The sequence below is a fragment of the Daphnia carinata genome, chromosome 7, assembly GCF_022539665.2.
Source record: "Daphnia carinata strain CSIRO-1 chromosome 7, CSIRO_AGI_Dcar_HiC_V3, whole genome shotgun sequence".
Lineage (NCBI taxonomy): Eukaryota > Metazoa > Arthropoda > Branchiopoda > Diplostraca > Daphniidae > Daphnia > Daphnia carinata.
In genome coordinates this window covers 3,017,864-3,043,035 of record NC_081337.1, presented here as the reverse complement: position 1 = coordinate 3,043,035, position 25,172 = coordinate 3,017,864, and the positions used below count along the sequence as shown (strand labels likewise).

Here is a 25,172-nt window from a genome sequence, read left to right as displayed (position 1 = left end):
ACGTCATTCGTTGAAACAGTATAGAATTGGATGTGATCATTTTAGTAAAGACGTACGGCAGTGGGCGGCGCGGAGGAATTGTGGTTCCGGCGCATTGCGCAGCACTACACCTGCACCACTTTGTAATAAAATGTGAGCTCCTGTCTATAAAAGGAGAGGTCCAACCAAAGAAGATGTTTTCTTCCATTTGTAGCTGCGCGTACTGACCGAACGCGAGTCCCGCCGATTTTTTTAAAACAAAAAATCTTTTGAAAATTGGAATTTGTCTACCTTGTCGAATTCAAAAAAAAAGGCAGGTACGTTGCACTAAAGTTAATGCTATTTTCAAAGGCTAGACATCAAAAGGGATTCTCCATTTTCATTGCAAATTCAATAGGGACGCGTGCAATTTTACGTCTTGCTGTTTATTCAATCCTCTTTTCTTTTACCTGGCTTTTCACTTTCTTGTTTTACCCTTTTATTTTATTCATTTTATTTTTTGTCCAGTTTCTAGTGGGGAAGTAACTTGTGCATGTTGAATAAGTTTCAAATGTTCTGCAATACGCAAGATATGTGACCCATGGGATTTTTGCCCCCAAATCGGTTCACGATTGTTCAATGCTCTTTTTCTTCATTTACAATTTTACCTTTTCTTTACGAGAGAAGCCTGCATAACGTTTGACCTTTCGTCTTCAATTATCACGTTCTCCCTGGGATTTGCGTTATACCTTTATAAACATTACAGACTCCCGTAAAACTTGAACTTTAACGTTCTTCAGAAAGTGCAGAAAAGTCTACGTCTTAACTATCCATCGCAGATTGGAATTACTAATCCATTATCTTATCATATTAGTCTGAAGTTGTTTGCGGGGGTGAACTATTTTCTATTCAAATAACGAACTGTTACGTTTTAATTATTCATCAGTTTATTTTTAATTAGCGATGGTGTATGCACTTATCTAATTATCTCATTGATTTTTTGTTTACTATCCACTAGCTCACCTATTCGTGTCTCCCACCATACAAATCTGACACACACAAAGAAAGCAAATAAATGATGGCTGTAAAAATGGGCGTGATCGATTCGACGTCTTCATCCTCGAGGACTCACCTGGCGTTGCGTCTCTCGCTGGCTGTACTCATGATAACCACCATGTTAGCTGGCAGTGGCGATGCTATCGACCTGATGAAATTACTCGATCAAAAACACCGAAGCTTCAAACGAGCTGGTAAGTTTTTTTTTTTTTTTATTATTATTTTTTTTTTTTTATTTTCCGTGATATCGAATCGTGCACTACATGAATGGTAGACAGGGACCTATTATACCCAGGTAGCAGCCACGCCCAACAAACTCGTTCCAAAACATCAAACAAGCAAAAATAATAAAGCAAAGGCACATCGAGTGTGTCTGTTATTGAGTAAAAGTTTACGATCGAACATATCCGTATACTCGAAAAGGCCGTCTTTTTCGTTGTGTTGAGTCATTTAAAAAAAACAAGCCTTCTCGTCCGTGAGAGTCACGCAATAGCAACAAACAGCTGGAGATGGTGAAATGTGTTAAAAGCTAAGTTAAGCTATAAAAAAAAGTCCTGAAACACGAGCAGGTGATGATTCAAACAACAAAAAAGAGACCTTCATCTTTGATTGATCGTAAGTTATAGGCGATATGAAGAATGCACCATAGCGTGTCCTGGACGAATCTGAGCACTTAAAAAAAAAGGTCAGGCGGGCGTGTCCTTTTCCTCATCCGTTCATGAGAAATGCACCGTTTTGAAAATATTTAGCAAACAAAAGGAGTCTATGCGTAGGAGAAGAAAAAATCCTTTTTGTAATGCGCAAAATAAATGATGCAGTTGGGGGCAATACAAGAGCGTTATTATACGCGGCTCTTGTTTATGTACCTCTCGCAACACTTGACACATTTATGATTAAGGAGATAACGATGCGTGCCGGCATTATAACGTAACTCCGCAATATCACATGTACCTTTTTTTTAAAAAGAAATAGTAGATGGATATACTCGAGTAGCTCCCAATATCAAATATTATGTTGTGCTGCGCAACGATATCTAATAACAAATCCCTTCGATATGTAGACCCTTTTCTTTATTATTATTTTAAATATTCTAGTGCACTTCTGTTGTAGTAAAATGCGAGATAATTTTATGCAGGAAAAACAAATTCTTGATCTTAACTTTTACGGAAAAAAAAAAGAAATGTTAATAAGAAGTCACGTTAGAGTCCAAATATCTGCAGGGACCTGTTTATACAGGAGCCAACGTCATTCAATCAGCGTAAATTGATCGATAATGCAACTGAGGCACGTTCTGAAATGTATGCAAAAACGCGAGGAGCATTTTTCTCAGTTTGTCTTCGACATCGTGTTACACAATACGATTACGTTTGCATCTCTTTGTTGTATCTGGAGAGGTGAACAGGGCGTGGCTACCTGATGCGATCAAATCATTTAGTATTCAGTGGGCGTTTAAACGCCCGTCACCGTCACGGAATTTATTTTTTATTTTCCTTGAAGAGAATTTGTTTTCGTAAAAACTTTTTGACATTTTTATAAATGATTTGCTAAGGCCGTGCTGACATTCAATATCGACTAAACACGCAAGACCGCAACGCCTTTCTAAGGAGCTGATATTTTCTAAAAATATTTTTCTAAAAGCTGACAGGGGGTATGTCTGTAAGCTGTGCATGTCGTGTGCTATGCAATGTAATCGCAAGACATAGCCGACATTTTCAATGAATTTTCCTACACGATTTCCCCCTTCGCTTTTGATTTTCACACTTCGTGTATATATTGAACGACGTAGCGATAATAATGAAAAAGCCTTTTGATCCCCGCTGTGTGTGGTATTCATCTATCCGCTTTCCTCTACAACGTCGTGTGTCAGTCAAAAGGTTGTTATAGTTCAACATCTTTTGTGGGTGGGTTCGTCGGGATCTGAAACCGTATCATAAAAAGCCGTGACGTTCTTTTTTTTTTTTCCTCTAAAAAGATATGATGTCTGCTCGCGTTCGTGACATTTTCCCGAAACGACCCAATTGGTTAAGCAGAACGTGTGCGTGCAATGTTTTACAATGTAGTTAAACAAGGACGTTATAACAGGGTAATAAATTTAACAAAGACAGAAAGGCGGTTCAGGTGTCAGGTACCATCTGATAGATGTGCAAAACAGCACACCAAAGTGTACCCTTTTAAATCAAAAGAAGTTTGATTGCCATCGACCGGAAATTGAAACGAATGCGGTACACGTCATTGAAGATTCTCTTCGTTTCTCCAAGTATCGTTGCGAAACGATTTCTACATAGTAAATCTAGAGCTTTACGGCTAAAAGAGATCAGTTTTTATCGCTTTCGCAGAATGCATTTGTATTGGATCGCAGGCTTTTACGCAGTAAAATGTATAGGATCGTGTTTGGGCTTCTTTCTTACTCGACCAAAGGAAACCCTTTCTCCGTAGAGAAGTACAAACTTGGTAGATTTGAAGGGACTCTTTTACAAAACTTATTTATTAAATAATGTGCTTATTAAATCTTCCCAATTGATGAGAACAAAGCTCGAAGTGTACGCTCTTTATGTTCTGATTGAATTTTCTGGATTTGATATTGACGTTCGTGTATTTCTAGGTGAACCTTGTCACCCGTACGAGCCATTCAAATGCCCCGGCGATGGAGCCTGCATTTCAATTCAGTATTTGTGCGACGGAGCTGCCGACTGTCCCGACGGGTAATCAAAAATATAATTACGTATAAATGTTATTTTCTTTAACTCTTAATTCATACATTTTGTTATGTACCTTTGGAAAAACCAAAACACTATTCAACTCGAATAGATACGACGAAGATCTTCGCCTCTGCACTGCAGGTTAGTATTATATGTATTTCTTTCTAAGTAGAGCTATTTTTCCTATGATCGAAGTTGATAGATGTCGACAAAAAGATGTTAGAAGAGTACAATATCGCAATTCAGGCACGTTTCTCAGCTACCGAAAGCGCAGCGCTTGACCATTGACGTACGTCACACACAGACACGCAAAGTGATGCCTTTGGCTTTTTAGGTCAAAGAGAACTATGTATATGCTGTGTGCGCTGTGATCTCTCTTTCAGTTTGATTTCTTTTTATTTCCTAACTTGATGGGAGCACTGTAGTTCGTGTCCGGGTTGCACAAGGAGCTTCATCATTATCACGTTAGTGGCAGTCTACACATGTTAGGTTTTATCTGTGTATATAACTGAGGGGAATTGCTAGCTGTCGAATTAGTTCTTGATGTGCACAGTAGCAAGCATAGTTCTACCGATTTAGTTTTCTTTGCATGTTAAAGAAAGGGAAACGGCATTCGTGTAACTCGGAATCAAAGTTTACTGCTTTTGCATAGTTAAAACTTAAAGGCCATAGTTGGGTCTGTCCTCTGATGCAGAAATCTTAACTTCGAAAAAGAAACTCTAGTTGTGCCGGTAATTGGGAAAGATGTCTGAAACAACAAAATCGGGCTTCAACTTAATGAGTAGCAAACTTCATTCGATACTTTTACAATTTAAAACAAAGTTGAAACAGAACTATCAAGTTACCATTGTTAACTTTGGATCTGAAATAGTCATTTAAATTTTTTGATTTTATCTCCGCTAGATGGCTGTATGAATAGTTTTATTTGTAGTTCAATCCTTTCTCTAGATGGCAGCGAATTTTTTGACTGTTGAAATCTTCTTCACTAGATGGCGTGTGAAAACCAATAATGTCTCTATTCAATTTTTTTATTGCTTGTCTAAACAATCTGTCATAAAAGCCAAACGACCTCCTGTCGAAGAAACGGCCAGCTTCCTGCAAGCCCTAATCAGTAGCCACGGACCGGATTTCCTCGAGAAGCTTTTCGGTGCAAAAGCTCGTAACGCGCTGGAACCTTTGGGAGGCGTCGAGCGCGTCGCCATCGCCCTTTCAGGTCTTATAATAATTCAATTCAAACAAGCATTTAATCTTATTTCCGTCATTTCAAAAAACAGAATCTCAGACCATCGGCGATTTCGGGAGCGCGTTGCGTCTAATGCGCTCGGACTTGGAACATTTGCGATCGATTTTCGCCGGCATCCAGAGCGGCGACATGACGGCATTGGCTTCGTTGGGGATTAAAGACGCTGAACTGGGCGATGTCAAATTCTTCTTGGAGAAACTCATCAAAACTGGATTTCTCGACTAAAAGGAAAAAGAGGAAAAGGAAATGGCAGAAGTGTCATTGGCAGAAAATATTCACTGCGTCAAGTGAAAGACAAAAAGATAATAATAAAAATAATTCGGCCAACAGGCAAATTCTAAAAAAAGTAAAGATGAACTCCGTGTAGCACAAAGAAAAAAGAGAAGCAAATAGCCCTTCTATATAAGAATTAATGTCTGAATATTCCCTTTCTAATTGTTGGTTATTTTAAGTAGAAGTTTTTCATTTAATCAAATTAGCTTTTAAAAAAAAATATGCTGTATACATAGGCTAAAGTTTACATTTTCTGTGCTAGCGTCTATGCGCCGGATGGATTTTATGATCCAAAGTCTTCTCTACAAAATCATCCTACAGACGCACACTAGTTGTGTTGACCTGCATCGAACCGATTACCGGGAAAGTCATTTTCGTTTATTGTTTTTTCTTTTAATAATTCAACGCTGGTTCGCCATCGATTTGCAAGAGACATCTAGCACGGACCTGAAGATGGAAAAGAGAAAAATTAGCTCGATGAAATGAAGTATGGATTATTATATTTACGCGAATCATGTAACCTTCTTCTCTTTCTTCTATACACACAATCATATGGCTATCCATTATCTTCGATGTTAACGTCAGAGTCTTCTAAAAATAGGATGAAAAAACAATTATTGTTCTGTGTCTATTGCATTTTAATCGAAAACAGACGACATCGAGACGTAACATTTATGAATGATTGTTGCTGACTTTCCGATTGTGACGTATTCGATAAAACAAAACACATCCGGGGGGTTGACATTTCGTCTGCAATAACAAAGCAAACTTAACAATCTTATTTTATCCAATGACTTCTGTCTATAAACGTTTAGCCTTGGGACGTCTGGGATGTTATTAAGCATATTCGATCTATAATCGGCGAAATCTGGATCGATAAGACAAGATAGAAGGTTGTGACGTCATCAAATTTTCCTGTATGGGGCTTTTACGCATGCTAAGTGGGCGGAGAAAAGATTGAGGCAACTTGTTGAATTTACGTGGTAATCGAAATGATAACGATTACAGCGAGAACACGTCATTATTTCGATATAGCATGACATTTGGTTTCAACAAAAATGATGAGTCAAATCAATTCGACCGAGACAGAGAGAAGTCATCATTGTTGTAATGGATATTCCCAGCAGACAAAGAACTTAATTTTAGTCATCCTAAAGGACACAAAAGAAGTGATGAAACGACGTTAGTTCGTTTCGGTTAACTGTAAAACGAAAAATAGGAAATGGCATAAATCAGCCCTTAAGGAGATTGCATCAAGTTCGAGTCATCGATGTAAATCACAAGGTTTCCTTGCTCTTTGCGAGCAAAATTAGGAAACCATTAAAAAAGCACGAAAGAAAAACCAGTTATATGTTTTTTAAAACTCAGGGACTTTGCCTGAAACAAAAAAACAGTTCTTTTCTTTCCAATCTGGAAACGGAAATGGCAATGAGTTGAAGGAAAATCCGTTCAATTACAGTTCCTCGCATAACATTTTTGTGAATCATGATACAGCAATAAGTAAAGGTTATCAAGGATGTGGTTCACTAAACTATCAAGGGAAATGGAAAAGCAGGAAATTTTGTTCACGACGAACAAAGAGCTTTTTGAAATTTTCCGGATCGAAAGCAGATCCTCCCCAATTTGAAATTGGATGCAGGTTGTAAAGGACGATTAAAAAATGAAATCGTTTCGCATTGTTTGGCAGAACGTCCTTGTTCGACACGAACCGTAAATGTCCTTGGAAATTCGTTTTTTTTTCACTTTCTGTTCTGTCCTCTTGCATACACGTCTTCTATTTCAAGAGTTATTCTCACATGTTTTAGTGTGACGTCATGAAGTAAAAGGGGGGAATGTCCCTCCCGAAAGGGGAAGTGGGGGGTGACTCATACACGTATACAGCTGCCCAGCAAAAAAAAAAAAAAAACTAGCCTGCGGGCATCTTACTATAAATTACTATTTCTTTTAAAGTTTTCAAAACACCCCTCCAATACCAGATGTTTTTCATTCCGAGGTCAGAGGAAGCAGAAAAACCGTCCATTTCTGTTCGTCCATTTTAGATTTTTTTTTTTCTTCAATTGGTCAATTTGTGCAGTGTCGGCTTGCATGGCCTGACTCATCGCACATACGCACATCTGTCAAACAGATATGTGGTGTGGTTCACAAACAAACCTACACAACACGTTGTCAATTTGTGTGGGATGTTGAACATTTGGCCAATAGATGGCCATCAGTCGTCTGCTATCATCCATTTGCAAAGACAAGGAACCGCGCCGCGCCGTTGTGAATCAGTCACATTGAGCACGTCGTCGAGTACGGTTACAACAACGTGAACTGTCATCAATCTGAACGTTTCAAAAAACATATTATTTTCTCAAGACTTTTGTGTTTTGTGTGTTTTGGTGTTTGTGTGTTGTTGAACTGACACAAGTGCACAACGTGCCCTCTTTAGTCAGAAAACAATTTAAAAGGAATTTTTGATTTGGGAAAAGGAAAGAGAAATCTAAGGTAAGAGGATGTGTCCATTTGTTTGTTCTGCAAGAACAGGAAGTTAAAAGATGATGTCAGTAGAGTGCTTCCGGCGCATGTGATTCATAGAATAGGATGTGCCACGTATCTTATTCATTCATTCTTTGAATTTGAATTTCTTCAATTAGACGCCATGTTGCCTGAACCGACAACGCGCTTAGAACGGAGCCACTTGAGGTTGACATTCAACAGGAGTCTGAGCGAACCAGGCAGTACTGCTTCGTCCAGCTCTAGCTCTTCCAGCTCCAACAGTCAAGATCATCACCTTCCATTGTCAATGAATGACCAACGCCAGCATCATAAAAGACATTACATGCAATTGCAGCATCACCACAATCAAGTTTATTTGCATCAGCACAGCAAAGCGTGTAGCTCTTTGGGTTCGAGTTCTCAGTCATCGGTTTCATCATGCAGCACGTCGTCCTCGATCTGCTCCATCGACAAGGACGAATTGGACGAAGAACAGCCACTGCAGCCCTTAGTTTTATTGCAACAACAGTCTCCGGCCAAACGATGCTGTCTCGGACTTCCGCTGTCGGTCAGTCTGCCGTCTAGTCCGAGCTCTGAAAGTTCGTCCTTGCAAAGGGCCATGATGGCCAAGCGAACTCGGATTTACACGGCCGACCAGCTAGCGACTATCAAATGGTCGAACAATACACCTACATCGCCAACAACCGGCCAACCGGTGGTTATAGTCGATTGCCGGCCATTCATGGCCTACAATGCCTCCCACGTCCGCAACGCCATCAATCTCAACTGTTCGGACCGCTGGAACCGTAAGCGTCTCCAAACGGGCCGAGTGTCGTTGGCCGATTTAGCCACCAGCCCCGAAGGCAAAGACTTGCTTCGTCGACGAACCGTCAAAGAAGTCATCGTCTATGACGAAGGAGCCGTCGATTGCGAACGTCTTCCTCCATCCAGCACCCTTTACATTGTCTTGTCCGCATTGCTCGACGATCACAAAGAGCCACTACTCTTAGCCGGTGAGTTTTTTATTTTCAACCTTGCCCCACTTTTGTTTTTTTGGCAAAGAGAAAGGGAAAGAATGTCAACCCATAAATTTAGTCAAAGAGGTTTATTTCCGTCTGCTAGTAGCTTAAGTATAATAGTAAAAACGGTTAGGTTCGTTCTATTCGATAAACGGAGGGGAAAGAAAAAGCCTTTTGTGTGTGTGTGTCTATATAGGGTGAGGATAGGGGAGATGGTTTATTCTGAGGTCTCTCTGCGGATGACACACTCCGGAGCGATGAGAGGGGAAGTGGGGTGTGGGGAACGGATGACTCACGAGACCTAAACGCACTCACACCTCTTTTTCCTTTTTCTTTACCTAAGCCTATATATTATGGTAACTAATTAGCATATTTTTGTATCTCTCACACAGGTGGACATTCTGAATTCCAAAGACGTTATCCGCACCTTTGCGAAAGTCATCAAAACATTTCCGGCGGATCGACGAGTTCTCCTCTTTCAAGTTCTTCCTGTTGTACAACAGCGGTCGCCACTAGTAGCGTGTCGCCGGATGTGGATTCCCACCCGACCACACAGATTTTGCCCTTCCTGTACTTGGGTAACGGCAGGGACGCTTGTGATTTGAGTAAACTCGACAGGCTGGGCATTTCACGAGTGCTCAACGTCACAGCCGATTTACCCTGCGATGAGCACATCCTTTCCCGAGGCATTTTATTCAAACAATTACCAGCTGCCGATTCCGGCCAGCAAAATTTACGGCAGTATTTCGACGATGCATATCAATTCATCGGTAAGAAATATCATTTATGTCTCACCGTTACATTGTTTCGCTTTCTGACTGCGCCACTGGTCAGGTTTCTCTTTCTCGCTTTTGACGTCACAATGAGTCATAATCTGTTGACATTTGAAATGGGGTTCTTAGTTCGTGACTCACGTTGTCGAAATGAAACCGTAGAAAATTGGATTTGTTGTTTAGGGCGAAAATTTTTGTCGAGACTTTGTTGTCACGTTTTCCTCAGCGCGTGTCATAGTAGAATTTCTAGTTTTCCTTCTTGTTTTTTGTATTAAAAAGTATAAAGAAAAGTGAGGCGGGAGTGTCATTTTGTGCTTGACTGCCTTGAGAATGAAGTGAGTGAAACGGGACCCGATTCTTTGCTATGACGCATCTCAAACGAGGCTCCGCATCGATCGGCCTTCGCGTGAGTCATCTCGTCGGTCGTGTGGCTTTTTCCTATTCGTATAAGTGTCATAGCTCGGGAATTTTTTTCCCGCGTGGAAAAAACTTATCCTTGCCCGAAGGCTTTTTCGTGAATTACATGTTTTATTTTTATTTGATTGACAGACGCAGCTCGTTGTGGTAGTGGGTCGGTTTTAATCCACTGTCACGCTGGCATCTCCCGTTCGCCGACTATCGCCATCGCTTACCTGATGCGTCACGCCCAGTTGAGCCTGGTCGAAGCCTACACGATGGTCAAACAACGTCGTCCAATCATTTCGCCAAATCTCAATTTCATGGGCCAATTGTTGGAGTTTGAACAAGGATTGCGATCCGATCCATCAATGGCTGCCACTAGTGAACAAGTGAATTCTTTGTCGTCGTCGTCATCGTCGGATGTGACACCATCAAGCACTTCCTCTTTGACCAATGGTGACATAAGTCCCCTCACTTCTTGCCGTCATTTACGTCATTTACCGCCTTCACGCTGGGCGGCTCACCGTGACCAATCCCCTTCCGAAATGGAATCATCTAGCTGTCGTGTCTAAATAATTTTTTTTCCCCAAAGTTTAATTTAAAATCATTTAGTTTCTTTATTTACGATTTAAAAATGTTTATTGGGTGGGCAAAAAATACCTCCCGTAAATATCCCTTAACTCTTCGTTGCGTGTCCTTCTCTTTCGTATTCAAGTCAAATTTATGATGCGTTCCTAGTCGATGCAGCTACCCGTTTTGTTTGTCCACGCGGCTGAATTTCTCAAATGAAAAACCACAACAGTTTTAGATTTAAACAAAAAACCCGGAATTCTTTAAATTAAGATATTCATTTCTGCCAACTTTGTTGTCTACAAAACTTAGAATTTTCCCATCCTTTTTTGTTTTTTTTTTCTTTAATTTTGAATGGCGTTGTTTCTCAGTGTGTGCCTTTCGTGATGACCCGTATTGATCTGTCTGTATTATCCGTGAAAAATATAAACAAAGAAAAAAAAAGTTTTTCAACTTAAAAAAGATGAAAGAACGGTTGTCACCGTTCGGATGAGTCATCCGGCTGTGTGCTTTCGAGTGATAAGTCCCTGGGTTTACTGTGCACACCGTTATATACTCTGTGCTATAATAGATACACGAAAAGCAGAGGGGGGACCTCTTTAACACAAGAGAAAATCTGGAACAATGGCTTCTTTTCACTGATAAGGGCGGCCATGTTGGATCTATTCAACCCTCATCATTATTTGGGTATTATAAATATCGGGTATTAGATGGCGTAAGAATAGAATTTCTAATGGAGGAGGGGGAAAATCAGTCAAACATCCTAACGGATTGGGTTACTTCGGAGAGGACCCCGAAGCTTTCATAGCCAGCCCATCACCTGATCTATATGTAAGAAAGTTACACGCATATGACTCAGTCTACTAATTGAATTAGGGAGCGTGAAACCGTGTCATATACGGTGACTGTGAAAGGGAGGGTCAGAGAAAAGCCGTTAAGATGGATGATGACTCAGTAATCGGGAAAAACGGAAGCTGAAAAGAAGGGGAGGATAGAAAAGACGTGTGTCGATCACGTGTGTGTGTGTAGATCTATAAGCCATTGTTATGGAACACGATGCACATTGCTGGCAGTAGTCAAGGCTTAAAAAAAACCTCAATAGGTGACTAATCAGTAAGAAGTCCTTTCAGTACTGTTTATCCCCCCTCTCTTCGACAACAAAACTCTTCAGCTGTCTGTCAAGTAATATGTTCCCCTCACGTGACGTCAGCAGCAGCTCTTCCATGAGTAACGGACGCCATCGATGCGTCATCCGCTCTGATTTCCCAGAGTTCTCTCTTTTACTAGTCGTACACGCCAGAATGATTTATTCATCTGGGCCTGCATGTTGTCTATCTGCTCGAACAGCTAACCGTAGGAGGTAGATATAGTTGCTTGCATAAATAGATAAATCAGACATCCGTTTTTCCTTTTTAATGGTTTAACCAAACGTCTACGAAAAGGATAGAAAAACATGGCTGCCGTTTATTCCAGCTGTGAATGATTGTGTTCCTTTTTTCTATTAATTTCTTGCATAAATTTAACGCGCCATTTCCGGATGCAAATGATTGGTTCCATTTCCCAAAGGCCAAATCTTCGTGCCTTAATGTTGTATGGTTTTCAGGCCCCTTTTTCACATGAGGTCAGCAGCCTCCGATACATCTGGATTCGATTGATTTATGATGACCACCATAGAGAGAGAGTATTAGTCATCTCCCCTTTCCGAACGTATAAGCCTCACAGGCCTGATATCGTCTGGTCATAGAGAAAAATCATCAACTCCGACCTAATCATCATTGTTATGATTATACAGTTTCTCCCTGTATGGAACATCTTGTTATCAACGAGTTAATGAAAGTAATGTCATAACAGAGAAAAAGAAAGCCGATAATGGAGTTTCACCGTCATTGATGCGTTTGGCTCAACTGACGTCAAACGTTTCGATAATAAATTGTGGTAAATGAAAAACAGTTTTGAAAGCATTGGGTGGAGCCAAAAACAACAGAAAATTTGTGCGTCAGCACATGCACTTTACTGAACATAAATAACAAATATTCAAAATGTGTTTAAGACGTTAATGGCCCTCGCTACTCGGTAAAAGCACTTCTGATTAACATAGAAATGGCGCGTCTGCTTTTAGGCTGCGCGCGACACGAGATGTCACCCGATTCTTTCCGCCTTCACCATGCTTTTAATTTTTCATGCCAAAATTGAAATTCAATTTACTCTAGTTATATTCCAAAGTAAACTATGTTGGGCTGTTAGAAGTTCAGCAGACTATTTATAAAGTTTTTAAAAAGAACAAATGTCAAGCCTTTTTTACCGGGAGAAAATAAGCGCCACCGCAAAAACTATGCAGTGGCAATGCCGCTAGGCAAACAATCAAAATGGCGGATATGTGTAATTCAAACTAGGAAAAACATAACCGTCGGACGTAATAAATTGTTGAACAGGCTATAGTAAGAAAATTACATACTTATAGCGTAGTTTTAGTCATATGAGTTTTTTATCGTTAAAAGAATATCCAGGTATCAAAAGTGAATAGAAAGTTTTGTAAAATCTATTGTCTGTTGCTAGGTGCGAGAAAAAGTGTTGCCGTTGTCATTTACTGGTCTTCATTAATAGTTTATGTTCCTGAATTTTAAGTTATACCGATGTCAAGAATACGTTGAACGGATCAGACAACCTCTTTTAAACATATTGTCAAAGATGCCCCCAAAAGCTGCAGTTGCACGGCCTGCTGCTAAAAAAAAGGCACCCATCCACAAGCTGCCAGATCCTATCAAAGATGGGGAAATTGTTCGTGATATTCAGAAACGAGAATGGAGGCTTGGGAAATCTATAGGAGTTGGAGGCTTTGGGGAAATTTATGCAGGTATTATAGGTTTTAGTCATTACTGGAAAACCTCATGTGAAAACGTTCATTGAATTTTGACAGCATCTGATAAAATTGATAAACCAGTTTCTGCTGCAGACGCACAATATGTGATTAAAATTGTAAGTTATTTTACAACATCTCTTCATATTGTCTTTTTCTTAATTCATATTAAATGTCACATGTAGGAACCTCATTCCAATGGACCATTATTTGTGGAAATGAATTTTTACATGAGAGTAGCTAAAGCAGATCTGAGTAAGTTAACTAATCCAGTTTCTCTTAAACATCTTACTGACTAAAGAGTATTTCTTTTGTTAGTTGAGGAGTGGATCACTTCTAGGAAGCTCAAGTTTCTGGGTATGCCCCGTTTTGTCGGTTCGGGCTCTCATATATATAAGGGAGAAAAATATCGTTTCATGGTGATGCAGCGCTTTGGTACAGATGTTCAAAAACTATTTGACGCCAATCAGCGCCATTTCCCTCTAAACACCATTCTTAACCTGGCAATGAGGATCATCGACGTTCTGGAATATATACATTCCAAACAATATGTCCATGCTGACATCAAAGGTTCCAACCTGCTTTTAGGATTCGGAAAGGGAAGTGAGAATCAAGTATGGCTCGTCGATTTTGGTCTCGCTTGTCGTTACATTATCGACGGGGTACACAAAGAATATAGACCTGACTTGAGAAAAGCCCATAATGGCACTATAGAATTCACCAGTCGTGATGCTCATATCGGAGGTAAGTTTCAGAAGTAATAGATAATCCTTAGCTTTCCATTCGATTTCTTCTATTTTCTTGATAGCCAATGGTCGTCGGGGAGATTTTGAAATTCTTGGCTACAATATGCTGCAATGGATGTGTGGCCGTCTTCCCTGGGAAAGTAATCTGACTGATCCAGAATACGTCGCCAGTCAGAAGAATAAATATATGTCGGATATTCCATTGCTCATTAACGCATGCTTTCCATCAAAAAATGCACCAGGTAAAAATGACAAGGTTTCCTTCTTACCATTGCGATAAATTTTACCTTTTTGAAAAACAGCCGTCATGGGAAAATTCTTGGAAATGGTGGCACAGCTGAAATTCGACGAGAAACCAAATTATGACAAGTTTAAACAATTACTACGTCAAGGTTTGAAGGACGGTGGATTCCCAGACAATGGGGCTCTCGCGTTCCCCAACATGAATAAAAAACCCAATAGTATCGCACGCATTTCACCCAAGAAACACTCCGTTCCTGCACCACCTTTGGATGATGAGACAGAAAATAGCCCTGTGAAACAAAAAGCCAAAACCAGTATTAAAAAGAGTCGAGAACCCTGTTCGCCCAAAGTCACAAATCGGTAGTAGATTTTACGATAATCTTTTGACGAAGTGCAAGAACTAAAAATAATAATAATTCTCTTTCGTAAGTAGGGCTACGCGACGGGCAAATATGTCACCAGAGTGCGATACGACAGATTCCAGCAGTCTCAGCGGTACAATGTTGGGTGTTCCCAAAAAGAGATCAGCTGAAAAGAAAGAGCTCCCCAAAGATTCACCTGCCAAGCAAGACACATCACTTTGTAATCCTACGCCAGCAATGCTTGCTATTCTGGCCCGTATGCGTAGCAAGGAGGAGACAGCAGCAGCAGCCGTTCCCTCGAAAAGGAAACAAGCCAGGTATAAATGAATGTTTTTGTCCTGCAACACATTTTGTACGTGTAATAAATATACGATTGATTTGCAATCTTTTGCCTTAAATTTTAAAAGGTTGGACAGTCGCTCTTGTAGCCCCATCGATCTCGATTCCAGTTCGATTCTAACACCCGCTATGGAAGAAGTCATTCGCGTGAGGGAAGTACGTAAAAGTATGGAACAGAGTGGCCATTTTTTCACGCCAATTTGCAGCCCAATGACGGAATCTGCCAACAGTGCAACATCTGGTGGTCATTTTCCATTTCCATCCTCTACGCCACGAAATTTGGATTTATACATGACCCTTGATTGCACTCCGGAAGAGGAACCTCGAAGGAAAAAGAGCATGGGAAGTGGAGGCGGTCAAGCTTCCAGTACTAGAAGGTCTCCGCGTACTCAGGTCAATAGGAACAAACATCAGGAATCGGTGATCTTGGACGACACGACGGCGTCATCTGTGGATTCCAGCACTGCCGGTGAATCGTCAACCTCCGTCACGCCAGATAACAACAAACGACGCGTTGTTTTTATGCGTAAAGAGATTTCCATTTCTATTTGACTACGTTTAAAGTTGTAAACTGAACTTATATTATCTTTGTTTATAATGTATTATTCAGGGACCTATGAACCGGTCGAAATGACCACTGTTGCTACACAAACGACGCCAGGTGTTTTAAAAGTCACGGCTCCCCAACGTCGTTACGCCCTTAGATCGGCTCAATCGCCTCTTAGTACTCCAGGGGGGCTACGCCCTCCTCCCCAAGTGATCGACCTTAGTCCTGATATGTTCCGTGACGGTAGTCCCTGATTTATCGATTTTTTTACGAACTTTTTCACATTGTCTATTAAGGCGCTTTTTTCCCCCTTGTCCTCGTCTCGGAGTTTTAATTATTTAAATTAATCTTAAGTCGAATTGCAACTCTTTTTCTTCTTGATTTTAGTGGTACTTAGAGATGTAAGCGATTAGCTACTACCCAAGTAGAGCCTTTACTCTAATTCCTATGATATATTCGAATTTTCTTCAACGTTTACGTGTAGAACAGAACAGATAACAAACAGGTTATTTCACTATACATACGAGAAGCCTTGCCTTGTTTATTGTATCGGTGTAGTTACGCGAGTCTCGTTGCAATTTTGAGCGGAAACTAATAAAGACCAAATCGTTCAACATTAACCAATTTTTCCTACTAGTGACACACCAAACCGAGGCCACTTTCGGGTACTACGATGGTAGTACCTCTCCCCCATTGCTAATCAGTGGCAATAGTATAGGAAATTGGAATGGGTAGAAAGAAGATGTGGAAAGTGGAATTCGATATGGTGTATTAATGATAAAATATTTAATCTAGTTTTAGGCACAGGAAGTATTGCGCGCTTACTGGCCGTTATCATAGTAGGCTATGTTCATTCCATTTTCCAACCTTTCAAGTCTCGACCTGTTAATGGGGAGTGTACTACCGCAGGTGAGTTCTCGCTTTATACTTGTACAACATTTTTTCATAATTGTGTTTTTTTTTCGGTTGTACTAAGCTAGCTTCTACGTTGTAATGTATGTTAAGTTCTTAGCGTTATTATTGCGATTGGCGGCCATCATCAGCAACGTGGTGCCTGTCGCCATTTTGACACTTTTTAGGCTTAATATAAGAAGGGCAATCCATTTTTCCTTTGCTCCTTCACATTAAGAGATGGTCAGACAGCGCACCTTAATACATGCTCAGTTCATGTAATTGAAGTTCTACCCCCTGTATTTTCAGGGTTAACTGTTGTCTGACCAGCTTTAGTTTCGCAAGGTAATAGATTTTACGTTAATCTTTTGATGAAGTACGAGAACATAAAGTCATAATAATTTTCTTTCGTAGGTAGGACTACCCGACGGGCAAATATGCCACCAAAATACAGTACGATAGGTTCCAGCCGTTTCAGCGGTACTATGTTAGATGTTGTTCCTAAAAAGAGATCATCTGAAAAGAAAGAGCTCCCCAAAGGTTCACCTGCCATGCAAGACACATCACTTCATAATCCTACGCCAGCAATGCTTGCCATTCTGGCCAGGATGCGTAGCAAGGAGGAGAATACAGCAGCAGCCGTCCCATCGAAAAGGAAAGAAGCCAGGTATAAATGAATGTTTTTTTCTTTGGACACATATTGCACGGATAATTTATGTACCATTGATTTGCAATCTTTTATCTTGAATTTTAAAAGGTTTGACAGTCGCTCGAGTAGTCCAAAGACGAAATCTGCCAAGAGTGCTGCATGTGGTGATCAATTTCCATTTCCGTCCTATACGCCACGAAATTTGAATTTGTACGTAACCATTGATTGCACTCCGGAAGAGGAACGTCGAGGGAAAAAGATCAGTGGAAGTGGAGGCAGTCAAGCTTCCAGTATTCTAAGGTCTCCTCGTACTCAGGTCAATAGGAAAAAACATCAAGAATCGGTGATCTTGGACGACGGGACGGCGTCGTCAGTGAATTCCAGGACTGCCGGTGAATCGTCAACCCCCGTCGCGCCAGATAACAACAAACGACGCGTTGTTTTTACGAGTAAAAAGAATTTCCATTTCTACGTGACTACGTTTAAAGTTATAAACTGAACTTATAGAGCTCCCCAACGATTCACCTGCCAAGCAAGACACATCACTTCATAATCCTACGCTAGCAATGCTTGCCATTCTGGCCAGGATGCGTAGCAAGGAGGAAACTGCAGCAGCGACCGTCTCCTCGAAAAGGAAACAAGCCAGGTATTAATGAATGTTTTTGTCCTCCGGCATATCTTGCACGGCTAATAAATGTACTACTGATATGCTATATTTTGTATTTAACTTTCAAAGGTTGGACAGTCGCTCCTGTAACCCCATCGATCTCGATTCCAGTTCGATTCTAACACCTGCGATGGAAGAAATCATTCGCCTAAGGGAAGTACGTAAAAGTATGAAACACAGTGGCCATTTTTTCACGCCAATTTGCAGCCCAATGACGGAATCTGCCAACAGTGCAACATCTGGTGGTCATTTTCCATTTCCATCCTCTACGCCACGAAATTTGGATTTATACATGACCCTTGATTGCACTCCGGAAGAGGAACCTCGAAGGAAAAAGAGCATGGGAAGTGGAGGCGGTCAAGCTTCCAGTACTAGAAGGTCTCCGCGTACTCAGGTCAATAGGAACAAACATCAGGAATCGGTGATCTTGGACGACACGACGGCGTCATCTGTGGATTCCAGCACTGCCGGTGAATCGTCAACCTCCGTCACGCCAGATAACAACAAACGACGCGTTGTTTTTACGAGTAAAAAGAATTTCCATTTCTACGTGACTACGTTTAAAGTTATAACCTGAACTTATATGATCTTTGTTTTTAATGTATTATTCAGGTCACGGCCTCTTGTCAAAAGTCACGGCTACTCAACGTAAGAAAGAGTGTAGAAATTTCCATTTCTACTTGACTACGTGTAAAGTTGTATCCTGAACTTAAATTGTCTTTGTTTTTATATTCAGGTACTTCTGAACCGATCGAAAGGACCACTGTTGCTACACAAGCGACCTCAGGTGTTTTGAAACTTCCGACTCTTCATCGTTACGCCCTTAGATCGGCTCAATCGCCTCTTAGTACTCCAGGGGGCCTCCACCCTCCTTCGCAAGTGATCGAGCGTAGTCCTGATACGTTCCGTGACGGTAGGCCTAGATTTATGGAATATTTTTCATCAACCTCTTCACATTAGTTACTAAGGCGCTTCCCCCCCCCCCCCCCGCCCCTGTTCTCATCTCGGAGTTTTAATTATTTAAATTCATCTTATGTCGAATTGCAACTCTTTCTTCTTAATTTTGGTGGTACTTAGAGATGTAAGCGATTAGCTACTTCTCAAGTAGAGCCGTTACTCTAATTCCCATGATATATTCGAATTTTCTTCAACGTTTCAGTGTAGCACAGAACAAATAATAAACAGGTTATTTCACTATCATACGAGTAACCTTGCCTTGTTTAATGTTGTTAATGTTTGTAATCGATGTAGTTACGCGAGTCTCGTTGGAATTTTGAGCGGAAACTAATAAAGCCCAAATCGTTCAATACTCACTAATTTTTCCTACAAGTTATGACGTTCAATCTTTTTTCGTTTCACTAGCGCTGGCATAAGGGAATTCGATATCACAACAAGGAAGAGCCGAATGCAAGAATTGCACGCAACCTTCTTTGTTACGAACTTCAGGCAAATCATAAAGAAGCAGGTGCCCTAAGTTCGTGAGGCACGACAAGGATTTAACTCCTGAATCATCAATATCACCACAGCTGCTAAGCTGGAGCTCTTCTAATGAATCTTTCACTGCAGCAAGCATAGGAAGAGCCTCATTGTCCAAATAGTTGCATTTATGGAGGATTAGCTTCTTGAGGTGTTTAAGTCCTCCTGATCAAATGAATTATTTTAGCATACAGAAGATTATTTACATGATCTAATCATACTAAAGTGAGGGAATCCAACTGACATGATGCATGATCCACTGGCATCAATTTCTTCTATGTAAAGACTTCTGTAACCTCCTGGAGGCAGACTATTATAATCTGTGAGGATTGCTTCTTTGTCCTTCCATCTTACACCTGCCCCACATCGGAGCAACCATTCTGCAGCTGCCCTATCTGGTCCAACATCTTTGATTCTTGAATCATCCACCCTGCAAAAAAGTTCAGAATGCACAATGTATGCTCTGCTTACTTCTTTCTCACATTTTAATGAAAATAGGTTATGAATACTTGTTGGTGATCATGTTAAGCCAACCCCAAAAAGTTCGTGTGGATTGGATTTGTCTCAGATTTCTCAGAGCTAGGAGATTCACCATTTCTGCTTAAATAAAATGAACATATGAAAACAGAAATACAGTATTCATTCTGTCATCCCAGAGCTATAACTTAGAACAAAAAGATTGTTATCCATTAAAGCAAGGAGAAATTGAACATTTCTTCACTTTTATTACTATTTTTTCAATATTACTACACAAAATTATTTTTTCGACGTTGATTAGGAAGTTTACTGACTTGCGGGTTATTGTTTACAAATTCACCGGGAAACACTACCCCATCTGGCGGTATGGGCAGTGGTATAAGGAAAACAGATCGAGTAAGATAAAGAAATTTTTATAAAACTAATTTTAAATTAAAGTAGTCTGTAAAAAACGGTGCAATTTTTACTGAACATTATTTATTTTATTATCATTTAATCTATTATGTAATTTTTTTACATTAAATCGTGAATTTTAAATTTGCTTATTTAGAGGAAGTCGCAACGTTGCCAGTATGCTTCTTCTTCTTTCCATTCTCCATTTTCCATCCTTTCAAGTCTCGAGCTGTTAGTGGGGAGTGTACTACCGCAGGTGAGTTCTCGCTTTATATTGTACAATAGTTTTTCATAATTGTGTTTTGTTTCTGTTATACATCTTATTTCAGTGTTACTTAGTTGGCTATGCAAAGCTAGATTTTACGTTTTAATTTGTATTAAGTTCTTAGCGTTATTATTGCGATTGTCGGCCATCGGCAGCAACGTGGTGCCTGTCGCCATTTTGACATTTTTTAAGGTTTAATATAAGACGGGCATCCATTTTTCCTTTGCTCATTCACATTAAAAGATGGTCAGACAACGCGCCGTTATACATGCACAGTTCATGTAATTGAAGTCTTACCCCCTGTATTTTCAGGGTAAACGGTTGTCTGACCAGCTTTAATCTCCCACACACAGACTTATCCCACAGCAACCATGCCACAGAACGAGCACATTGAGTTGTTCCAGAAGCGTTATGGCTTCCGTCTGGATTACCAAGAAAGACAACGAAAGAAGAAGGCCAGGGAACACAAGTTGCAGTCCAAGCTGGCCCAGAACTTGACGGGTATCAAAGGAAAGATCTTTGCCAAGAAACGTTACTCTGAAAAGGTACAGCTCAAGAGGACCATCAAGGCACATGAAGAAAAGAAGACCAGGACCAAGGATGAAGGAAAGACACCTGAAGGAGCTATGCCTGCCTACCTGCTGGATCGTGAACCAACCTCACAAGCCAAGCTGCTCTCCTCCATGGTTAAACAGAAGCGCAAGGAAAAGGCTGGCAAATGGGATGTACCTCTACCTAAAGTTCGAGCCCAATCTGAAGCAGAAGTTTTCAGAGTGATGAAGACAGGAAAGAGTAAAAGGAAGGGCTGGAAGAGGATGGTCACAAAAGTTTGTTTTGTCGGTGAAGGATTTACCCGCAAGCCGCCAAAGTACGAGCGATTCGTCCGACCCATGGCATTGCGATTCAAGAAAGCCCATGTCACACATCCTGAATTGAAAGCCACATTTTGTCTCCCAATTGTTGGTGTTAAGAAGAATCCATCCTCCCCTATGTACACATCTCTGGGTGTCATAACAAAGGGAACAATCATTGAGGTCAATGTGTCTGAACTTGGTCTTGTCACTCAGGGTGGTAAAGTTGTTTGGGGCAAATATGCTCAAGTGACGAATAACCCTGAAAACGACGGATGTATTAACGCAATTTTGCTCGTCTGAACATAATACACTCGAATTTTCGTTTAGCTTTCGTTTAGCTCATAATTTAGATTACATAGTCCATATCTTAAAATGTTTGATTACGGTTTCAATAATTTTTCCTTTTTTTTTTTTTTTAGCCGTGCTGTATGTTGTAAGCCCTCCAGGATGCAGATCTTCGTGAAAACCCTTACGGGTAAAACCATTACCCTCGAAGTTGAGCCTTCTGACACTATTGAAAATGTCAAAGCCAAGATCCAGGATAAGGAAGGTGAGGTTTGGTTTAAAATGAAATACAGTATAATAGTTAAATTAAATGTTTTAATATTCTTAAGACAATTTGGTTGTTTATATTTAACAAAACATTGTACGTCGTTGGTTTGACCAGAAAATTAACTATTGTTCCTTCCAGGTATTCCTCCTGATCAGCAGAGATTGATCTTCGCCGGCAAGCAGCTCGAAGATGGCCGCACCTTGTCTGACTACAACATTCAGAAGGAATCCACCTTACACTTGGTGCTCCGCCTTCGTGGTGGTGCCAAGAAACGCAAGAAGAAGAATTACACCACTCCCAAGAAGAACAAGCATAAGCACAAGAAAGTCAAGTTGGCTGTGCTTAAGTACTACAAGGTAATTCATTTATTTATTTTTTGTGACTACTTATCTAAGGCTTCGTTATTTCAGGTCGATGAAAACGGAAAGATCAACCGACTTCGCCGAGAATGCCCTGGCGAGAAGTGTGGAGCCGGCGTTTTCATGGCCGCTCACAAGGATCGTCAGTACTGCGGCAAATGCGCCAAGACGTTTGTTTTCAACGCGCCCGAGTCCGATGAGTGAGCGTAAATAATATGGTTGTACGCCGTTGTGGAGTTGAAAATACACTATGGCTGTGCAAAAATGGCTTATATTTATTCTAATCTGTTATTCACAGCCTATGATGTGTATATACTACTTTTACAGCTGGTTAGTTATGAGCCCTGTGATACGTAACATCGTTCACCAAAGCCAAAATCAAAACGATTCTTGCTAAAATAAGAATTTCCGATGGAACAGTATGAACCAAATTAATGATTCAACTGGAATTTGTGATAATATACTAGTTAGGTTCCTTCTCAATAATTTAACGTAACAGACGTTACAATATATCGATTTCGAAAGAGGCACAATAAATAGATTCTTTTGATTTTAAAATCGATCAAACTTAAGGGTTTGTTTGCTGTTTAGCATCAGTTTAGGATGGCTGCTTCAAAGCGACATCTATGCTATTGATCCATTCAGTTTTCCCATTGTATGCTGACTGGACAGAAGCCTTGCATTGGATATTTGGTAAGACCTTTTTTCAGAAACCATGGCTGAGTACTTGGCGTCAATCTTCGGAACAGAAAAAGACAAGTAAGTTGGTCTTTGAACGATTAGTATAGAATCTTATTTAATGTATTGGTCTGTGCAGGGTCAATTGTTCTTTCTACTTCAAAATTGGAGCTTGCCGGCATGGAGACCGATGCTCCCGAATTCACAACAAACCTACCTTCAGTCAGGTATTTTACGTACATAAATTGCTTCGAAAATTTATTGCAAACAGTTGATTTTATTTTAGACGATCTGTCTTCAAAATTTCTATGTAAATCCACAAAATGCCACCAAAACGGCAGATGGAACAGCAGGTAGGAACAGCCCATGTGATAACATTTTGTAAATGTTTATTATTTTAATTATTTTGTTACTCAGTTCCTGGGATTATTACCATGAGTGATGAAGAAGCACAAGAACATTTTGATAACTTCTTTGAAGATGTTTTTGCAGAATGTGAAGACAAGGTATGAGAAGATATAATTATTTAGTCTAAAGAGGCTCATTATCATAACATTTCCATTGTAACAGTATGGGGAAATTGAAGAAATGAATGTTTGTGATAATCTTGGAGATCACCTTGTTGGTAATGTTTACATCAAGGTATTCTCCACCAGTAAAATTAGTGCTATGAACAAACATTTATTGTGTTATTCTGTTTCAGTTTCGCAGAGAGGAAGATGCTGAAAAAGCTGTTAATGATTTGAACAACAGATGGTTTGCTGGGCGGCCTGTCTATGCAGAATTAAGCCCTGTTACAGATTTCCGCGAAGCTTGCTGTCGTCAATACGAACTTGGGTGAGCAAAAAACAATTATCTATGACATAGCAAGGTGCTTGTTGACACTAATAAGGTTTTGCAATTTCATTTGACCCACAACCCCAAACTCCTAGTCACTAAGGATTTGAACTTTTATTTTAGATGAACATCCGAGTACTAATACGATAAGAAATTTGAGTGGTACGAAACCTTTTACAGCCCAGCCAGTCCGACATCGGTCATTCACGATACGCCTTCTGAAAAAGATTGCCATTTTATTTGTGACTGATTTTTGTTCGTTTTCTTTTCAGCCCAGCCTTCTAGACAAACAGTAACTTAGTTTTTTTGTTTCTTTTCTTCACAGCCTCTTCAAGCTTCATTTAGTGCTTATCATCCTACATCGTTTTTACAGATTTTTCCCCTTTTCGGATTGGCATGATTTGGCATATGTTGGCTGATGAGAAAAGAAAGCTGACAAAGCTACACTCGTCATTTGATGAAAACCAAAATGTGTCCCATCCCTTTTTCCTCCTATTTTGATTTATTATTTGTGTGGCGAAATGAGAATGGCGTTTGGGTTTGCCCTTGTTTGACTGGTTGTTGGCTTTTGTGTTGTATGTAGAATGAAGCACAAGATGGAAGCTCTTGAAGGTGCTCGGGGCGGGCCGAGGGGACGACCCCGTGTGCCATTCAGCAGTGCTGATCAAAGGTAGTAAACACATCCAGAAAATGTGTTAAGTTCACTTCGAAATTATCTACTATTACTTTAACGTCCTATTGATTTCCGAATAACCAACTAACAAAAGTTCATTTAAAATCTATAACTACCCCACTTACTTTTCTTGTCAATTAAAAATCTTCCTTGTTTCTGTTATTTACAGTTCATAATAATCTTTATTATTTGTATATAGTGAATGTACCCGAAGTGGATTTTGCAACTTCATGCATCTGAAACCAATTTCTCGCGAGCTGAGACGGGAACTCTATGGCCGCAAACGTAAAGGAAGGAGGTACTGACATCTGTTTTTTAGCAATTTTGTTTTGATCAACAGACAAACGTTTTTTATTTAAAGTTCTAGCCGCGACAGAGGGGGCTCCGGTGGTCCTCGATCTTCGCGACCTGATCGTCGGCGTTCACGTTCCCGTGAACGCGTCGACCGTCGAGATCGCTCGGGACGTTATTGATTCCTCATGTATTTCATATTTCTACCTTGAGCGTATTCTAATGCCACTGAAAAAATAAAATACTTCAAGCCCTTCGTTGATTGTGCGTGGTAGCGTGTTCAGGTTATGTTTAGCCACTATAACAATCGTATTGGCTTCAAGTACCATTCCAATTTTAAAATAAACAGGGAATTGAAGAAACGTTGCATGTTTCAACGACCACAGTCAGTCACGCTAGGTCGCTCGAGCGGTCGATTCATCTCTGAGCTTCGTTTGCCAGAACAATGAGCAGCTCTAGTGCTCCGCAAACAAACGAGGAACAACAGCCAATATTGTCGATCGTATCAGTAATTGTCGGCTCGCGATGCTTCTTCCAGGTTTGCTTG

General features: G+C 40.4%; 6 protein-coding genes and 1 pseudogene across 13 annotated transcripts; 6 read left to right on the top strand and 1 right to left on the bottom strand.

The window, feature by feature from the left end:
* Positions 1–59: 59 nt before the first annotated feature.
* On the top strand, positions 60–5,843 carry LOC130695398 (IDLSRF-like peptide). Of its 2 annotated transcripts, none has more exons than XM_057518548.2 (6): positions 60–292; positions 977–1,208; positions 3,617–3,716; positions 3,823–3,854; positions 4,774–4,926; positions 4,988–5,843. In XM_057518548.2, the coding sequence occupies exons 2-6, from the start codon at positions 1,034–1,036 to the stop codon at positions 5,179–5,181; spliced, it is 654 nt and encodes a 217-aa protein (XP_057374531.1). In that variant the 5' UTR covers positions 60–292; positions 977–1,033; the 3' UTR covers positions 5,182–5,843. The 2 variants fall into 2 exon arrangements, with proteins under 2 accessions (XP_057374531.1, XP_057374530.1); XM_057518547.2 differs by having other exon boundaries at positions 60–296.
* A 1,646-nt stretch (positions 5,844–7,489) lies between these two features.
* Positions 7,490–10,912, top strand: LOC130695371 (dual specificity protein phosphatase 10-like). Its single transcript, XM_057518502.2, has 4 exons — positions 7,490–7,716; positions 7,866–8,720; positions 9,119–9,496; positions 10,049–10,912. The coding sequence occupies exons 2-4, from the start codon at positions 7,871–7,873 to the stop codon at positions 10,468–10,470; spliced, it is 1,650 nt and encodes a 549-aa protein (XP_057374485.1). The 5' UTR covers positions 7,490–7,716; positions 7,866–7,870; the 3' UTR covers positions 10,471–10,912.
* Positions 10,913–12,832: 1,920 nt separating this feature from the next.
* On the top strand, positions 12,833–16,178 carry LOC130695363 (serine/threonine-protein kinase VRK1-like). 6 transcript variants are annotated; one of them, XM_059496111.1, is made up of 10 exons: positions 12,833–12,975; positions 13,094–13,322; positions 13,386–13,444; positions 13,511–13,580; positions 13,644–14,069; positions 14,134–14,313; positions 14,374–14,674; positions 14,745–14,993; positions 15,084–15,541; positions 15,626–16,178. In XM_059496111.1, exons 2-10 carry the CDS (start codon positions 13,157–13,159, stop codon positions 15,814–15,816), a joined length of 2,100 nt encoding a protein of 699 aa, XP_059352094.1. In that variant the 5' UTR covers positions 12,833–12,975; positions 13,094–13,156; the 3' UTR covers positions 15,817–16,178. The 6 variants fall into 6 exon arrangements, with proteins under 6 accessions (XP_059352094.1, XP_057374472.1, XP_057374470.1 ...); XM_057518489.2 differs by having other exon boundaries at positions 12,848–12,906; XM_057518487.2 differs by having other exon boundaries at positions 12,850–12,906; positions 13,025–13,322.
* Positions 16,179–16,426: 248 nt separating this feature from the next.
* Positions 16,427–19,006, top strand: LOC130695376 (uncharacterized). Its single transcript, XM_059496034.1, has 7 exons — positions 16,427–16,798; positions 16,868–17,120; positions 17,211–17,551; positions 17,610–17,748; positions 17,839–18,296; positions 18,382–18,417; positions 18,506–19,006. Exons 2-7 carry the CDS (start codon positions 16,891–16,893, stop codon positions 18,727–18,729), a joined length of 1,428 nt encoding a protein of 475 aa, XP_059352017.1. The 5' UTR covers positions 16,427–16,798; positions 16,868–16,890; the 3' UTR covers positions 18,730–19,006.
* A 77-nt stretch (positions 19,007–19,083) lies between these two features.
* Positions 19,084–20,016, bottom strand: LOC130695399 (ATP synthase subunit s, mitochondrial-like). Its single transcript, XM_057518549.2, has 3 exons — positions 19,755–20,016; positions 19,467–19,675; positions 19,084–19,410 (listed from the first exon to the last, which is right to left on the bottom strand). Exons 1-3 carry the CDS (start codon positions 19,838–19,840, stop codon positions 19,109–19,111), a joined length of 597 nt encoding a protein of 198 aa, XP_057374532.1. The 5' UTR covers positions 19,841–20,016; the 3' UTR covers positions 19,084–19,108.
* Positions 20,017–20,736: 720 nt separating this feature from the next.
* Positions 20,737–22,413, top strand: LOC130695382 (ribosome biogenesis protein NSA2 homolog; annotated as a pseudogene).
* A 355-nt stretch (positions 22,414–22,768) lies between these two features.
* On the top strand, positions 22,769–24,882 carry LOC130695395 (splicing factor U2af 38 kDa subunit-like). Of its 2 annotated transcripts, XM_057518540.2 has the most exons (9): positions 22,769–22,905; positions 22,964–23,051; positions 23,111–23,177; positions 23,242–23,330; positions 23,395–23,466; positions 23,528–23,661; positions 24,245–24,331; positions 24,534–24,632; positions 24,696–24,882. In XM_057518540.2, exons 1-9 carry the CDS (start codon positions 22,862–22,864, stop codon positions 24,805–24,807), a joined length of 792 nt encoding a protein of 263 aa, XP_057374523.1. In that variant the 5' UTR covers positions 22,769–22,861; the 3' UTR covers positions 24,808–24,882. The 2 variants fall into 2 exon arrangements, with proteins under 2 accessions (XP_057374523.1, XP_057374524.1); XM_057518541.2 differs by lacking the exon at positions 24,245–24,331.
* Positions 24,883–25,172: the final 290 nt, after the last annotated feature.

Coding starts and splice junctions, on each gene's coding strand:
- LOC130695363 (XM_057518487.2), top strand. CDS start 13,076: ATGTTCCTGAATTTTAAGTTATACCGATGTCAAGAATACGTTGAACGG. Junction 14,994..15,083: donor TCGAAAAGGAAACAAGCCAG/GTATAAATGAAT, acceptor AAATTTTAAAAG/GTTGGACAGTCGCTCTTGTA. Junction 15,542..15,625: donor ACGACGCGTTGTTTTTATGC/GTAAAGAGATTT, acceptor TGTATTATTCAG/GGACCTATGAACCGGTCGAA.
- LOC130695399 (XM_057518549.2), bottom strand. CDS start 19,840: ATGGTGAATCTCCTAGCTCTGAGAAATCTGAGACAAATCCAATCCACA. Junction 19,676..19,754: donor CTTAACATGATCACCAACAA/GTATTCATAACC, acceptor ACTTTTTTGCAG/GGTGGATGATTCAAGAATCA. Junction 19,411..19,466: donor AGTTGGATTCCCTCACTTTA/GTATGATTAGAT, acceptor TCATTTGATCAG/GAGGACTTAAACACCTCAAG.
- LOC130695395 (XM_057518540.2), top strand. CDS start 22,862: ATGGCTGAGTACTTGGCGTCAATCTTCGGAACAGAAAAAGACAA. Junction 23,467..23,527: donor TTGGTAATGTTTACATCAAG/GTATTCTCCACC, acceptor ATTCTGTTTCAG/TTTCGCAGAGAGGAAGATGC. Junction 23,662..24,244: donor TGTCGTCAATACGAACTTGG/GTGAGCAAAAAA, acceptor TGTTGTATGTAG/AATGAAGCACAAGATGGAAG.
- LOC130695371 (XM_057518502.2), top strand. CDS start 7,871: ATGTTGCCTGAACCGACAACGCGCTTAGAACGGAGCCACTTGAGGTTG. Junction 8,721..9,118: donor AGAGCCACTACTCTTAGCCG/GTGAGTTTTTTA, acceptor TCTCTCACACAG/GTGGACATTCTGAATTCCAA. Junction 9,497..10,048: donor CGATGCATATCAATTCATCG/GTAAGAAATATC, acceptor TTTGATTGACAG/ACGCAGCTCGTTGTGGTAGT.
- LOC130695376 (XM_059496034.1), top strand. CDS start 16,891: ATGCCACCAAAATACAGTACGATAGGTTCCAGCCGTTTCAGCGGTACT. Junction 17,121..17,210: donor TCGAAAAGGAAAGAAGCCAG/GTATAAATGAAT, acceptor GAATTTTAAAAG/GTTTGACAGTCGCTCGAGTA. Junction 17,552..17,609: donor ACGACGCGTTGTTTTTACGA/GTAAAAAGAATT, acceptor CTGAACTTATAG/AGCTCCCCAACGATTCACCT.
- LOC130695398 (XM_057518548.2), top strand. CDS start 1,034: ATGATGGCTGTAAAAATGGGCGTGATCGATTCGACGTCTTCATCCTCG. Junction 3,717..3,822: donor GCTGCCGACTGTCCCGACGG/GTAATCAAAAAT, acceptor CAACTCGAATAG/ATACGACGAAGATCTTCGCC. Junction 4,927..4,987: donor CGTCGCCATCGCCCTTTCAG/GTCTTATAATAA, acceptor TTCAAAAAACAG/AATCTCAGACCATCGGCGAT.